General features: G+C 46.3%; 1 protein-coding gene across 1 annotated transcript in view; it reads left to right on the forward strand.

Annotated features, from left to right (window-relative positions):
• Positions 1-17,020, forward strand: part of DYNC2H1 (dynein cytoplasmic 2 heavy chain 1) — a 552,714-nt gene that overhangs the window by 201,596 nt on the left and 334,098 nt on the right. Inside the window, exons 56-62 of the mRNA XM_069759211.1 lie at positions 1,093-1,206; positions 2,578-2,738; positions 3,406-3,529; positions 3,622-3,743; positions 6,487-6,573; positions 6,917-7,043; positions 13,363-13,504. Coding sequence (XP_069615312.1) covers positions 1,093-1,206; positions 2,578-2,738; positions 3,406-3,529; positions 3,622-3,743; positions 6,487-6,573; positions 6,917-7,043; positions 13,363-13,504 — 877 coding nt within the window. The remainder of the gene's footprint in view (positions 1-1,092; positions 1,207-2,577; positions 2,739-3,405; positions 3,530-3,621; positions 3,744-6,486; positions 6,574-6,916; positions 7,044-13,362; positions 13,505-17,020) is intronic.

Here is a 17,020-nt window from a genome sequence, read left to right on the forward strand (position 1 = left end):
GATATTTCTGATAGAGACACTCCCACAAGATATTTCTCATAGAGACACTCCCACAAGATATTTCTCAGAGAGACACTCCCACAAGATATTTCTGATAGAGACACTCCCACAAGATAATTCTGATAGAGACACTCACACAAGATATTTTTGAGAGAGACACTCCCACAAGATATTTTTGAGAGAGACACTCCCACAAGATATTTCTGAGAGAGACACTCCCACAAGATATTTCTGAGAGAGACACTCCCACAAGATATTTCTGAGAAACGCTCCCACAAGATATTTCTGATAGACACTCCCACAAGATATTTCTGAGAGAGACGCTCCCACAAGATATTTCTGATAGAGACACTCCCACAAGATATTTCTGAGAGACACTCCCACAAGATATTTCTGAGAGACACTCCCACAAGATATTTCTGAGAGACACTCCCACAAGATATTTCTGAGAGACACTCCCACAAGATATTTCTGAGAGACACTCCCACAAGATATTTCTGAGAGACACTCCCACAAGATATTTCTGAGAGAGACGCTCCCACAAGATATTTCTGCGAGAGACGCTCCCACAAGATATTTCTGAGAGAGACACTCCCACAAGATATTTCTGAGAGAGACCCTCCCACAAGATATTTCTGAGAGAGACACTCCCACAAGATATTTCTGAGAGACACTCCCACAAGATATTTCTGATAGAGACACTCCCACAAGATATTTCTGAGAGAGACACTCCCACAAGATATTTCTGAGAGAGAAACTTCCACAAGATATTTCTGAGAGAGACACTCCCACAAGAATAAAACCTGACACAAACTTGTATCCGAGTGCAATAATCATATCATCATAGAGTATGAAAATGAATTAAGGAACTAAGATTGCAGCCAGAAACTTATTACAAATGGATTAACTATATGTAACCACTAACATGTAAGAATAATTTTTCCCGTGTCAATGGTGTCTCGAGGCTTTCCATCCCACAAGTATAAATGACGCCGGTGTCTCCTGTAAGAAGCTTGGGCGGCAGTAACATGATTGAGAGCAGCAGACATCTGCTGGTGAAGTGCTCTGAAATCTGCTCTTCTTTTCTTACAGAACGCCAGCGATCAAAAGACTGAAATGGAAAAAATAAAGCACCGAATAGCTGAAGAGTCTGCAAAGATTGAAGAAAGGAAGAGGAAAATCGATGATGAGCTAAAGGACGTGCAGGTAACAAGATGAAGTGCTGACAAAACCAAGTGTTCTTGTATGAAAAGATTCCCTGCGCAGTGTTGGCAAATTAAGTCCATTAAATTTCTTGCAAAATGATTATGTTTTTCCCACCGGTTTTGTGAGCGTGTTTTTTAGGGCGCAGACAGACGGCCGAATAACACGGACAATGAGTTCATCGCAGCGCATGGACTGGCTGGCAGCTCTCCTGAGAATCACAGCTGCATAGAAATACATGCAGAGAGAGCCGCCAGCCAGCCCGAGCATTGCGATGCCATCGTTGTGCGCGTTGTATGGCGGTCTGACTGCGTCCTTATTTCCTGGTCTGGGGCAGGTCTGTTGTATCAGCTATAAGCTAAAAACTACATATCCCATGATGCCCCAAGTCTTCCTATCACACGCTTTGAGCTCTGACAGTCAAGTTCCCTCTCCTTCCTCACTGCTAATCCACCCTGTGAACGACATCTTACTGATGACGTAGTGCACATTGGGAAAGTGACTTTTGCTGAGGTTGAACACCTGATGGAAGTCTAGATATTATTAGTAGTAATATTTATTATAAAAAAAAAGAAAAAAGTATCACTGCTACAAAAGGATAAAGGGGATCCTTTATTCATTTATATGCACACATAGGTTGTTGGAGCACAGCTTAAAGGGAATCTGTCAGCAGGTTTTTTGCTATGTAATCTGAGAGTAACATGATGTAGGGGCAGAGAGCCTGACTCCAGGCTCCAGGGATGTGTCACTTGCTCAGCATCTCATTGTAGTTTGGATGCAATCAGTGTTTTATCAGCAGGAGATTATTACTGCTGGACTAGGTCTCATGTACAGCCCAGTCAGGCTAATCGATGTAACCCCGCCCCCATCACTGATTGGCAGGTTACTGATGGTGTACACAGGAAACTGCCAATAGGCCATGTGGGCGGGGTTACACCGCATATGAGCACTGCTACATGTACAGCAGATAAAACAGGGATTCTACCAAAACTGTACCAAGCAGCCTAGTAAGTGACACTTTGCTGGAATCAGGGTCTCTACCCCTACATCACAACCCTACTGACCGATTCCATTTAACATAGCGTTTCTGAATAACTGCTCAACCACCATATATATAGAAATAATTGGCTAGTCCAAAGAGCCTGTATCGTAAAGTCTAATAAAATAGCAAAAAACAGCAACAGTAATGTATCGCAGGGAAATCCATATAAGCATGGGCAGAACGTATGACCTATAAGCCTCCCCCCAGCAGTGCACAGAGCACTTGAGCCTGTGTGCCGCCCTCCCCCCCTACAGTAGTTTAGTTTTTCACTGTATGTTGTACTGTTCATCGGTTTTGTGGATCTTTTATGTTTTTGTTCCTTTGTGTTTTAGCCTTTGGTGGATGAAGCCAAACGGGCAGTCGGTAACATCAAACCCGAGTCTCTGTCGGAGATCCGATCCTTGCGCATGCCTCCCGACATTATCCGAGACATTCTCGAAGGTGTGCTAAGACTCATGGGGATCTTTGATACATCGTGGGTGAGCATGAAAAGGTAAGAAATAAAGTGTAACTGTAGGATTAAAGCGAACCTGTCACCTGCTTCATGCTGCCTGACCCACGGGCAGCACGGATCACAGCCCGGCCACACGATTGCAGTCGGGGACTTTTCTCTGAAACTCTCATACTTTTTGCATCCAACCCTCCCTCGCTGACAACAGCACTATTGGTAACGTTGGCAAATTTGCACATGGGAGGTTACGCACTTCCCCCGGGACACCTGGACATGTTTAGGTGTACAGCTTTAAGTGGCGGTGTATGTGCGGCAGTACGGTGAGGCCGGTGTCCTCAGAAGGGCTCCGTGGCAATGTGAGCAGACGTCGGCGAGACAGCCAGCTATCCATTAGACACGAAGTATGTCAGTGATCTGGTCCGACACTCCTGGATTTCTCCAGAATAACGCTAAAGAACGCACACAGAAATATTCTGCATCAAGGCTTTTATCTTCAATCATCTGCACAATCATATAAGCTGTTAATGGGGATTAAACTTGCTGATGGATTCCCTTTAAAGACCATAGTCAGAGACGAGACTAGGTTTGGCCTCATCCAACAGGACCTGTCGGTCATCTCCAGCAGCAGCGCTGTGAGGAGCCGGCCTAGTGAGTTTTCTGCCTCTTCCATAGTTTTCCTGTATAATTGTGTTGTGTTTTCCTCTGGCAGTTTTCTTGCTAAGCGAGGAGTCAGGGAAGAAATTGTCACCTTCGATGTGAGGAACATCACTAAAGAAATCCGGGAGAGTGTAGAAGAGCTGCTGGAAAAGAATCATACGTCGTTCGATGCCAAGGTGGGTGCTGCCCACGTGCCAGGGCCGTGAAGAAGGGTCATCCGACATATTATCTATCTTATGACAATGCCGATCTTGTGTCGTTCCTGCAGAATGCGAAAAGAGCCAGTGCCGCGGCCGCTCCTCTGGCTGCCTGGGTGAAGGCGAATGTGCAATACTCCCACGTCCTGGAGAAAATCGAGCCCCTGGAGAAGGAGCAGGCGGCGCTGCAGGCGTATGTAGTAGACATCTTGGGGTATCTGAAGGAACTTGGATCCTAGAAATTCAGGTGCAATCTAGAATGTCATTAGTCTAGGCATCACATCGAAGGATTGTGACCCGGCTGTTGCCAAAATTGTGCTGGGACTCTCGCCAAATGCAACTACTTTAAGGAAGTGACTGAGGGTAGAGGGGAGTTGAAGGAGCCATCTGCAACTGCATTTTCAGGATAGACAGTGGTCTAAATAGCCGACCCCAAACTTATCATGTGGCATATCCTAGTGATATGCTATAACTCTATATGGTGGAGTAGCCTTTACCCGTTCCCACTCCAAGATGTGAGTGTGAGGAGCAGGCTCAGGAGCTGAAACTGCATCACACAGGGGAAGTGTCTATACAGCTGACACCTACCTCTAACAGCCCTGATACAGCTGACACCTACCTCTAACAGCCCTGATACAGCTGACACCTACCTCTAACAGCCCTGATACAGCTGACACCTACCTCTAACAGCCCTGATACAGCTGACACCTACCTCTGACAGCCCTGATACAGCTGACACCTACCTCTGACAGCCCTGATACAGCTGACACCTACCTCTAACAGCCCTGATACAGCTGACACCTACCTCTAACAGCCCTGTTACAGCTGACACCTACCTCTAACAGCCCTGATACAGCTGACACCTACCTCTGACAGCCCTGATACAGCTGACGCCTACCTCTAACAGCCCTGATACAGCTGACGCCTACCTCTAACAGCCCTGATACAGCTGACACCTACCTCTAACAGCCCTGATACAGCTGACACCTACCTCTAACAGCCCTGATAAAGCTGACGCCTACCTCTAACAGCCCTGATAAAGCTGACACCTACCTCTAACAGCCCTGATATATACTTCTGTGAAACCCAGCCACAGGTAAAACATAAAAGACCATGATGCTTACCGTACACCTCTGCTTTGGGACCTAAAAAAAAAAAAAAAAAAAAGAAAAGTAGTAAAACAAAATCTTTTTTATTTTTAATGTATTTAAAAGAAACAAAACATAAAAGTTTGACTCCCTCCCACATCCCCTCCTTCTTTTCTCCATCCAAAAATAGAGAAATTAAAATATAAAAAAATATATTTAGCATTGCCCCATTTGTAAAAGTCTATTCTATGAAAATATAAAATTGATTAATCGTACAATAAATTCAGAAAAATAAAATTGCACGCCACAATTGCTGTTTCTCAGTCACCGCACCTACCCCAAAACAATACAATAAAAAGCCATCTACGCGGTAGCAATAAAAACTACAGCTTGGAACGCAACAATCTACCCCATATAAAGATATAAAAATAAACAAGTTCTGAGTATTATGAAAGTTCAGTATTTTTTTTTTAAACCACTAAAATAGTTAATAACCAAAAATAAATAAATAAATAAATAAACTTGGTATCTCCGTAGTCGTACTGACCTGAAGAATCTGACCTGAACTCTCTAAAAACAAATCCCAATTTACAGGGGTGAGATTGTGTTTTCTCGGTCTCTTCATTGGGGGGCACAGGGGGCCGTGGGTGTACGCTGCTGCCGCCAGGAGGCTGACACTAAGAATTACATCTAAGAAGTCGGCTCCTCCCCACCCGCCTACTGACAACCAGGCTGTTCAGTTTAGCTTAGTGTCACTCGGAGGCAGACAGGAGTCTGGTGCACCAAACAAGGTTCTGCCAAATATATATATATATATTTTATTATTTTTTTATTTTTCCACCTTAACGAAGAGATCATTCTGGATCTGGTCAGAGCAGTGCGTCACTTCCTGAAGGCGATAGCTTCCTTCACATTTTTAGTCCTTTTTGTCATTAATGAGGGACCTCGCCAAGGTGTTTCTGCCTCTGAGGCGTCCATTGCCCCACGGATTCCACCTTCCATCCTGGAAGCTTAGATAGAAAAGAACAAAGTGCCCCCACCGGGTGTGGGGTCCTCCTGGTCTCCTCGCCGTCACGCGTCAGACCTCCACCTTTTGTAAGGCTGCTATGTGGTGTGGTCCTCCACACCTTCTCCAAATTTTGCCTTGGCGGACGCGAGTCCAGTCAGAAAGGCGCTACAGACAGCAGTCGCTCGGGTTCCTTCCTGAGTGAATTGCCTTTACACATTTTTACTCATTTCCCAACCTATTGGTGGCTTTTGGACGTCCCATGATCTCCTCAGTGTCACCCAATGATGCAACCAAAAAAAACTTATAGTGGTGGGATTCTGTTTTTTCCCCTCGCAATTTAACCTCTCTTGGATTTTTTTTCCCGTTTTCAGCATATTATATAATAAAGTGAATAATGCCATTCAAAACTAGAACACTTCCCGCAAAAAAACCCCCAAATACAGTTATGTTGATGGGGCAATAAAAATTGGGAGGAAAATACAAAAGTGTAAAAACAAAAATTAGCCGCGTGCTTAAGTTTGCAAAGAAGAAAACCTACATTCTGCACTTGGGCACCTTCATTGTCATAGACCGTATGATAACAGTCTTACAAGATTCTTTAAGCACGTTAGAAGATCTTGTGTCATTCATAAACCTATTATCTCCTCTGTTCCACAAGTGAGACACTCGGAAGAAAGGAGCCCGAGAACCATCCGAGCATTGATCGGCTGATTACCATTCTGCCTGATTTCTCACATTGTGCTCCCAGGCTCTCCTGGCCCATTAATGGCTGACGTTCTTTAATATGATACTTCTACTTGAATGAACTCTGATTTGAAATCTTGAAAAAAATATTTCAGTAATTTCCGAAGGATAGAAGAAAGAAAACACAAGTTGGAAGAACAACTTAATACCGTTGGCAGGAAGGTGACCGAACTGAAAGAGAAGTAAGTGTTTGATAACATTATTATTATTTATTATTATTAATAACATGATGAGTTTATAGAATCGTTTCCTTAGTTGTGCATTGAGTTTCTGGGTGACCTGATACAAGTTAGTGTTTAGCAGCCGATGACAAACTCCTTACTCATCTTCAGAATCTATTGTTTGTGAGACTTTGGACGTTCACTTTTACTTACGGAAAGCAGAGAATCTACTAAATTGCTTGTACTCTTGGCTTGGCTCCCCAAAAAACAATAGATTAATATTAGACCACTGCTAAAAACTTAAATCGTCACCGATGCCCTTGTGATGATTTTTGTTGCCGATGATGAATTCTCTATTTTGTAGGTTCCAGGCAAGAACCACTGAAGCTGCCAAACTGGAAGCGGAGTTATCAAAAGCTCAAGAGATCATTGATTCTGCAGAGATACTGATCAACCAGCTGGATGGAGAACACAAAAGATGGAATGCCCAGGTCAGAAACACAAGTCAAGACTGGGGTCAGAAACACAAGTCAAGACTGGGGTCAGAAACACAAGTCAAGACTGGGGTCAGAAACACAAGTCAAGACTGGGGTCAGAAACACAAGTCAAGACTGGGGTCAGAAACACAAGTCAAGACTGGGGTCAGACACACAAGTCAAGACTGGGGTCAGAAACACAAGTCAAGACTGGGGTCAGAAACACAAATCAAGACTGGGGTCAGAAACACAAATCAAGACTGGGGTCAGAAACACAAATCAAGACTGGGGTCAGAAACACAAATCAAGACTGGGGTCAGAAACACAAATCAAGACTGGGGTCAGAAACACAAATCAAGACTGGGGTCAGAAACACAAATCAAGACTGGGGTCAGACACACAAGTCAAGACTGGGGTCAAACACACAAGTCAAGACTGGGGTCAGACACACAAGTCAAGACTGGGGTCAGAAACACAAGTCAAGACTGGGGTCAGAAACTCAAGTCAAGACTGGGGTCAGAAACACAAGTCAAGACTGGGGTCAGACACACAAGTCAAGACTGGGGTCAGAAACACAAGTCAAGACTGGGGTCAGACACACAAGTCAAGACTGGGGTCAGACACACAAGTCAAGACTGGGGTCAGAAACACAAGTCAAGACTGGGGTCAGAAACACAAATCAAGACTGGGGTCAGAAACACAAATCAAGACTGGGGTCAGAAACACAAATCAAGACTGGGGTCAGAAACACAAATCAAGACTGGGGTCAGAAACACAAATCAAGACTGGGGTCAGAAACACAAATCAAGACTGGGGTCAGAAACACAAATCAAGACTGGGGTCAGACACACAAGTCAAGACTGGGGTCAAACACACAAGTCAAGACTGGGGTCAGACACACAAGTCAAGACTGGGGTCAGAAACACAAGTCAAGACTGGGGTCAGAAACTCAAGTCAAGACTGGGGTCAGAAACACAAGTCAAGACTGGGGTCAGACACACAAGTCAAGACTGGGGTCAGAAACACAAGTCAAGACTGGGGTCAGACACACAAGTCAAGACTGGGGTCAGACACACAAGTCAAGACTGGGGTCAGAAACACAAGTCAAGACTGGGGTCAGACACACAAGTCAAGACTGGGGTCAGACACACAAGTCAAGACTGGGGTCAGACACACAAGTCAAGACTGGGGTCAGACACAAAAGTCAAGACTGGGGTCAGACACACAAGTCAAGACTGGGGTCAGACACACAAGTCAAGACTGGGGTCAGACACACAAGTCAAGACTGGGGTCAGACACACAAGTCAAGACTGGGGTCAGACACACAAGTCAAGACTGGGGGTCAGACACACAAGTCAAGACTGGGGTCAGACACACAAGTCAAGACTGGGGGTCAGACACACAAGTCAAGACTGGGGTCAGACACACAAGTCAAGACTGGGGTCAGACACACAAGTCAAGACTGGGGTCAGACACACAAGTCAAGACTGGGGTCAGAGAGAAGGGTGCCCTTTTCTACTACCATGTAGGCCTTACTGGGCATAGTGATTTACATATTTCTCTTATTGTAATGGACCACAGAGCTACTTATTATCTGCTACTGGTCCTACTGGTGCCATTAATGCACCAACATAGTGGTGGCAATGCAGAAATGCACTGGTTTTGCAGTGATTGCAAGGGGTCTGTTACACCGCTAAAGCCCCTGCATCCAGCTCTTACAAATGTGCTTGTCTGCACCACTGTGCTTATCAACATCCGATCTGCCCATACACTTTTTACGTGTGGGCGGTCTGCATGTTACACTTCAAAGATTTTCTACTATTCTATTGCATAGTAAGTAGCAGGAAATAAGAGGTGTCGGAGCTGGGAGACTCTCCACTGGGAAGGCACAGATGGTTTATTACCATCTCTGCGCCCCTAATCTCTGAAGCCCTGTGTCTACAGTATGCAGAGCTGTGAACTGTGAAAAACTGTTGTATCGCTGTTTCTAGATAATTAAAAAAATAATTATTACGAAAAGGGGAACACAGTGTAAAATGTGTTTTAGTTGTCCTTCTATATATATGTGTGTGTGTGTTTACACCAAACAAAAATCTAAACACAACACTTTAGTTTTTGCTCCCATTTTTCATGAGTTGAACTAAAAAATCTTAAGGGTATGTTCACACGTTCAGGATTTCCATCCTTTTTTTTTCAGGACAGTTTTTTTTAAAAAACTGCAGCTCTTGGCAGAAAACGCAGGTCCTTTTTTTGGTCCTTTTTTTGTCCTTTTTTGATGCGTTTTTTGATGCGTTTTTTGATGCGTTTTTTTATCCTTTTTTTATGCAGTTTTCTATGCAGAGACTGTGTGTTTCCTAGGAAGCTTTTTAGGGCTAAAATGGCTGAAAATACCCTAACCCTACCCCTAACCCTAACCCTACCCCTAACCCTACCCCTACCCCTAACCCTACCCCTAACCCTACCCCTAACCCTACCCCTAACCCTACCCCTAACCCTAACCCTACCCCTACCCCTATTCTAACCTTAGTGAAAAAAAAAAAAAATTCTTAATTTTTTTATTGTCCCTACCAATGGGGGTGACAAATTGGGGGGGGTGTCATTTACTATTTTTTTATTTTGATCACTGAGATAGGTTATATCTCAGTCATCAAAATGCACTTTGGAGCGAATCTGCCTGCCGGCAGATTCGGCGGGCGCACTGCGCATGCGCCCGCCATTTTGCAAGATGGCGGCGCCCAGGGAGAAGACGGCCGGACGGACACCGGGACGCCGGGTAAGTATAAGGGGGGGAGATTAGGGCACGGGGGGGGCATCGGAGCACTGGGGGGGGGGGCATCGGAGCACGGGGGGGCAGCCACACTCCGCCCACGCACTTCCGCCCGCTCCCCCGCACTTCCTGCTGCAGCGGTTCTGCACATCAAATCGCAGTAAAACCCGCAGATATATTTTTGATCTGCGGGTTTTACTGCGATTTTGACCTCACAATGGAGGTCTATGGGTGCAGAACCGCTGCAGTTCAGGAAAAAGAAGTGACATGCTCCTTCTTTTTTGCCGCAGCTATTCTGCGCGGCTTTTTAAACGAAATTACGGATCATGTGCACAGCAGTGACTGTTTTCCATAGGGTTACATTGTTATGTACCCTGCATGGAAAACAGCTGCGGAACCGCAGCGGCAAAACCGCTGCGGTTCCGCAGTAAAAAACGCACTGTGTGAACATGGCCTAAGACTTTTCTATTTACACAAAAGACCTTTTTCTCTCAAACACTGTTCACAAATTTGTGTAAATCTGTGTTAGGCTGTGTGCACACGTTGCGTTTTTTTCGCGTTTTTTTCACGGTTTTTCCCGATAAAAACACTATAAAACCGCAAAAAACCCGCATACAATAAGCATCCCATCATTTAGAATGAATTCTGCATGTTTTGTGCGCGGAAAAAAACGCATCGCGGTAAAAACCGCAGCATGTTCATTAATTTTGCAGTTTTTTTGCAGATTTCCCACTACAAAATGCTTTGGGAAGTGTCCGGAAAAAAACGCGGCAAAATCGCGGCAAAAACGCATGCAGTTTTCTTGCGGATTTCTTGCAGAAAATGTCCGTTTTTTCTCAGGAATTTTCTGCGAGAAATCCTGAACGTGTGCACATAGCCTTAGGCTTTTTTCACACGTCCTGATATTTCCAATACCAGAAAAAAAACAGTACCGGAGATATCAAAGTCTGTGTGTGATACTTGTGGCATACATGTGGCAGCCGTGTGCCCCATTAGTACCACACACAGCGGCACCTGTGAGGTAGCGGTACTGTTCTCCGGCGCTGGGTGCTGAAGACATCTCTCATCATTCTCTCCTGCTGGCGCCAGGAGGGGACATTGTTGAGAGTTGTATTCAGCTGATAACAGCGAGAGCAGGCGGGGGCTGATGAGATTATTCATCATCCGCCGCCTGCTCTGTAAATAAAATAAATTCAAAAAAACAGTGTGGGTTCCCCTGTACTTTTAATAACCAACCAGGCAAACCGACAGCTGCGGGCTGTAGAGATGTCTATAAGACATCTTTCCATTACTAATCCTATAGTTGTATGGTAAATAAACACACAACAAGTATAAAGTCTTTTAATAGAGTTAAAAACAAAACACACTTTTCCATTTTTATTTAAAAATCACAAACACATTTGTGCTCACCTAACGCCCATTCTATTGAAGCCCTCGTCTCCTGTAATAAAACAAAATAAATAACAACAGTATTCCTGACCTGTCCATCATTCTGTCCCACGCCGTAATCCATGTCTGGGGATAAATAGCTTTCAACCTGGAAGGTGCCAAGATGCGACCGTCCAGGCTAAGAACCACTGATGAATGAGCTGCTGCGGGCACAGCCTCAGTGAGCAGCGGTGATGTCATTGAGGTTACCGCCGGTCACTGAGACTGGGTTCACGGCTGAACTGAGCTGTGGGGACCCCAGCACCGTGGGAAAAAGTCACTGAGTTCATAAAAATTTGTCCCCCTTATCATGCTAAAGAGACATAACCTCATGTGCAATAAAACCCGACTTGGTCTTGATCTGGTTAATGATCTATGGAGCCGCCACTGCTGCCTCTTTTTCTGTGACATGAAAACCAGTTTAATTGGGCAGTTGTGGCTTCTAACGATCTGCTAAGTCACAATTACATGATGTCTGTGGCCGGCTTTACTGATCCCATCTTGACTGTAGAAAATGAGCTACTGCTATTCTGCCAAAGGTTTAACTACATTGTTAATGCTATGAAGCAGACTCCCCTGTCATGTCTTCCCTTTGGCAATCATGTTTGATATTTAACCTGAAATGTCACAGTACAGCATTAATACTTTTCTCTGGAACTAAGGCTATCCTGTCCTATCCATGCTCAGACAATGCAGGTGCTGCTCTTGGGCTCTGTGTTACTGCAGTCAGATCGCTGTTAGGGAAATTATTGATTGCGGAGTCTTGCACACTGAGCCTCAGCTCGATTCCTGCAGTATTCACCATGAAAATCTGCAATAGAATCTGCTTGTTTTATATGCAGAGTTTGATACAGATTTTGTGTTAGGTTTCAGTCACTGCATTACTATTGATGAAATTTCTATAAGTATTCACAATAGACACCAAAATGACATTCTGTGTATTTTTTTTTATCATTTGTGAATAGGGCTTTTAACTTGTTACACTGACAGAGCCCTGTCCTAGAATGTGAATAAGACAGGTGCCTTTGAAGATTTGCAGTAGGAAGCTCAGGATTAGATCAGATTGACATGGTGGACAGCAGTGTGACCAGCCTCTTCTTACCTTAGCACCCCTGGTATCACCAGTATTAGATAAGAAAGACAGGGTAGATAGCATTGGAAGCAGTATATTTTTGATTTAGCAATCCTGGTATCTCAAGTTTTAGATCAGACAGACAGGATGGACAGCAGTGTGAGTGGCCTCTTCATAAAGCCACACTCTTAGTATATCCAATATTAGAACAGATAGATAGGGTGGACAGCAGTGTGAGCAGCGTCTTCTTCCTTGGCACTACTGGTATGTCCAGTATTAGCTCATATAGACAGGGTGGACAGCAGTGTGAGCAGCCTCCTCATACCTTGGCACTACTGGTATCTCAATTATTAGATCAGATAGACATGGTGGACAGCAGTGTGAGCAGCCTCTTCTTACCTTGGCACTACTGGTATCTCCAGAATTAGATCAGATAGACAGGGTGAACAGTAGTCTGAGCAGCCTCTTCTTACCTCAGCACCTCTGGTATCTCCAATATTAGATCAGATAGACTGGGAGGACAGCAGTGTAAGCAGCCTCTTCTTACGGCAGCAACTCTGGTACCTCCAGTATTAGATCAGATAGACAGGGTGGACAGGACAGCAGTGTTAGCAGCCTCTTCTTATCTAAGCACCCCTGGTATCTCTTGTATTAGATCAGATATACAAGAAGAGGCTGCTCACACTGCTGTTCACCCTGTCTATCTGATCTAATACTGGATATGCCAGCAGTGCCAAGGTAAGAAGAGGCTGCTCACACTGCTGTTCACCCTGTCTATCTGATCTAATACTGGATATGCCAGCAGTGCCAAGGTAAGAAGAGGCTGCTCACACTGCTGTCCACCCTATCTCCGCACCCCTGGTATCTCTAGTATTAGATCAGACTATGCGCTGGGAGCACATCTTCTACACATGATGGAGCTATCTGCTACACATGCTCCCAGGCACCTTTCCAATTAACATTTTAGGGTAAGTTTCTCTGTTTCCAGAGAATCCCTTTAAAAAATAAACAGCACACGGACATGAATATATAGCAAAACCTGGACAGCTGATTCTTTTTTTTGTAAGGTGGAAGAAATAACAGAAGAATTAAATACATTGCCAAAGAGAGCCCAGCTGGCAGCTGCCTTCATCACATACATATCCGCCGCCCCCGAGGATCAGAGAAAGGACAGCATCGATCAGTGGAGGAAATCTGTTGGACTGGAAAGTATGGCTTGATTTTATTGCTCTCACATGGTTCATTGTTACTCTTACCTTGGTCTGGTTTAGAAAAACAAGTTTTAAACATTATTAGAAAGAATTTGCACCAGATCTGTCAGTATACGTAACTTGACATAAGACTCTCCTGATCGCCAAAACTATAAAAACCACAATGTCACAATAGTTTTATTTTTAGTGCTTTTATTCTTTTATTAATATTAAATCCCATTATGGAGGTTATGTTTTATGTTTACTTTCTTTGTTCTAATCTTAGAATATACTGATGTCAAGGGCAATTGTTCGGGGAGACCTCTTAGTGTAAAGATGGACATGGGGTCCCTGATCCTGTCACCTGCACATCCAATTGGATGGAGTTAAAATGTTTAAAAAAGAGATGTACTAAATAAAATTAAAGAAGGATTCCCCCAATACTAGGCAGAGAGGAAAAGGGCTACAAAGATAATCTGTCTGGAGGATCGTGCATTTCTATGTAGTATAGGAAGTAATTTTGCATGTGACGGCCACTGTGGGACCCTTCTAAGTTAGGTAATGGAGACCTTCTTAAAGGGGTTGTCCACCAATAATTGTCACGTACACTCTATGGACTCACAGCATGTGTGTCCAGCAACCCTCAGCTAGGCGTGCACCTTGTTATACTCCTTGAACACCATTTGGCGCCATACTGTCCCAGGATGAAAAACAATTGAGTGAAAAGTTACAAAAGTAGCAGCACATAAATGGTAATTCTTCTTCTTTTTTATGGTATTTGCAATGGATGTAATGGTTAATGGAAAGAGATTGTCCACAGCCCTTCTCAATATCCTACTTCTCTTTTGTTGCATCGGTCATGTGTCTCCCTTCTGGGACACAGCCTTAAGTCCAAAAACGCATGGTTGACCATGCCTAGTTTGGTCTTAAACCTGTTGTCCGGTCTTAAGCTACAGGTATGCAGTCAGTGTATGTGACTGCAGACTTGTGAATCCTTACATTGCGGTAACTGCATTCTGTGAGGATTCTACAGGAACGAGCAGTCATGTATCCGTAAGTATGTGACATGCATACTCCAAGTCGACATTCTGACTAGACTGTTGTGGCCTTGCTCAATATATTTTCTATTTTTCCCTCTTGTCGGAAGGTAGCCAGGAATATGCATATTGCATACCTAACGTCACAGGACCACCCACTCCTGGCGCCGGAGCCGAAGAATCCTCACAGCCCGCAGTGAGTTCAATGTTAGGATTCATACAGTTAAGTCCAGAAGTATTTGGACAGTGACACAAGTTTTGGAATTTCTTTATCGCCTCTCATTGGGGGACACAGGAACCATGGGGTGTATGCTGCTGCCACTAGGAGGCTGACACTATGCAAATAAAAAAATTAGCTCCTCCTCTGCAGTGTACACCCCACCGACTGGCATTAAACTCTTCAGTTTAGCTTAGTGTCAGTTGGAGGTGGACACGGGTCTTTCATTAGACCCTTATCTACCTCAATGTGCGTCGTTTCTTTTCAGGTTTTTTTCCAGAGGGATACAGGGTGAGCAGTCACACCTGTAGTCCCACAATACGGACTATGAGTACGGCGTGTACTGCCACCCCGTATCCTCATAGATCCCTCTCCAGGACCAAGATCCTAGCACAGAAGCGTGCTCAGAAGTCCGGTCCTGGCTCCGTCCCCCACCCACTCGCCTACCAGAGCCTGTCGGTTGGAGGAGACGAGGACGTCCATCACAGCTCCGTGACGTCTCATTCCCCTCAGGTTAGTAACGGCGTGGGATGTTTAGGTGAGTATTCCCCCTCCATTCCCCCGGGATCTTTTCTCCAGATGTCCCCCTGTCTCCCCTCATGGCGTTTATTTGGGATCCCAGGGACAGCCATAAGCTCTTCTTCCTTAGCGGCCGCAGTTCTTTCCCTGCAGCCGCACAGCCCCTTACAGAGTCACAGCCTGGCAGGCTGCTGCGCCGCTTCCCCCTGCGGTCTCACTGCTCGGGGGCCTCAATGCGTCCTGTGTCTGCACGGCGTCCTGTGTCTGCACGGCGTCCTTGGCAGGATGCCGTGCCACTTACTTTCTGCGGCGCTCCGACGCCGCCACTCTCCAGCGGCACTCCGGCGCCGCTATTCTCAGGCGGCGCTCCGGCACCGCGATTCTCTGGCGACGCTCCGGCGCCGCGATTCTCCGGCGCCGCGATTTTCCGGCGGCGCCGGCCTCTAATTTAGGTCCCGGCTTCTGCCGGGGCCTACCTCTGGCGCCGCGACCCCGCCAGTTCCGTTCGGACAGCCTTGGCAGACTGCCGCTCTTCTCAGACTCTGCGGCGCACTGCTCCGGCGCCGCGGTTCCCTTCTCCGGCGGCGCCGGTCTCTAATTTAGGTCCCGGCTTAGGCCGGGGCCTACTTCCGGTTTCTCGGCTCCTCACTTCCGGTTCTGCGGGCGGGCTTCTTTCCCGCCCGACATACTGCGCCCTGCCCACCGGCGCCTCTGCGTCTGGCTCCACCCCCTTCCTCGTGGGTCCCTCGGCCGGTGTGCACCGCTTCTCACAGCAGCAGCACTCGCATCTTCTGTGGCTCAGCATCGCAGAATCAGCACCTCAGGGAAGTTCTCCGCCGAGGACAAGTGGGACATCTTCCAGGACCGGGTCCGTGAGTAGCTGCACTGCAGACTGACACCCCCCTCTGCCCACTGTCCCCTAACCCACTGGCATCTTCAGGGTCCCTAAAAATGTCTACCTCTAAAGGGGGCCGCTCTCGTCCCCCTACCTCTTCATCTTCTGCCTTAGTCACGTACTTTGCATGTTCGTCCTGTAACAGCAAACTTCCCTCAGGTCAGTCCTCCCCGCTGTGTCAGTCCTGCAGCAACCCGATTGTTCCCACCGCCCAGGATCCCCCGGCTGTTCCGCCCGAGAGTGATCCCCCCATCCCAGGCTGGGCCGCCTCACTGTCACAATCGGTGGCCGATTTAACACGGGTATCTCAAACTCTAGTGTCCGCTCTGGATCGGTTACCCCTGCAGACCCCTGCAGTGGCCAGCGGGTCGCAGGAACCGCCGCCCGAACCCTCCTTGATAAGCCATAAAAGGTCCAGACAGGAACGTCGGTCTGAGTCCTCTTCGCGCTCCATCTCGCCGCTCGGCCCTCCCCCGCGGTTGGTGTCCCACCGATCCTCCTCCCCTGAGTCAGGCGAGGCATTATCTGATGCGCCTTCGGAGGATACTTCGGAGCTGGATCCTCACCAAATCGCCACCATGAGTGAGACAGTTCAGAACCTCATTGGGGCAATAAACCAAACATGTGGCATCAAGGATCCCTCTACGGAACCCGCAGATCAGGCGGTTTCGTTCAGACGGGCCAAACCACCTTCAAAATTTTTCGCTCCTCATCCTGAATTCGAGGAAATCGTGTCCAGAGAGAGAGAGAACCCCACTAGGCGTTTTCAGAGGGGAAAACGCCTGGGTGTATTATATCCTTTTCCTCCAGAACTTACCGCCAATTGGACAGCATCTCCCTCGGTGGACCCCCCTGTTTCCAGGCTGT

Source organism: Ranitomeya imitator, chromosome 3 (genome assembly GCF_032444005.1).
Source record: "Ranitomeya imitator isolate aRanImi1 chromosome 3, aRanImi1.pri, whole genome shotgun sequence".
In the NCBI taxonomy this organism is placed as follows: Eukaryota; Metazoa; Chordata; class Amphibia; order Anura; family Dendrobatidae; genus Ranitomeya; species Ranitomeya imitator.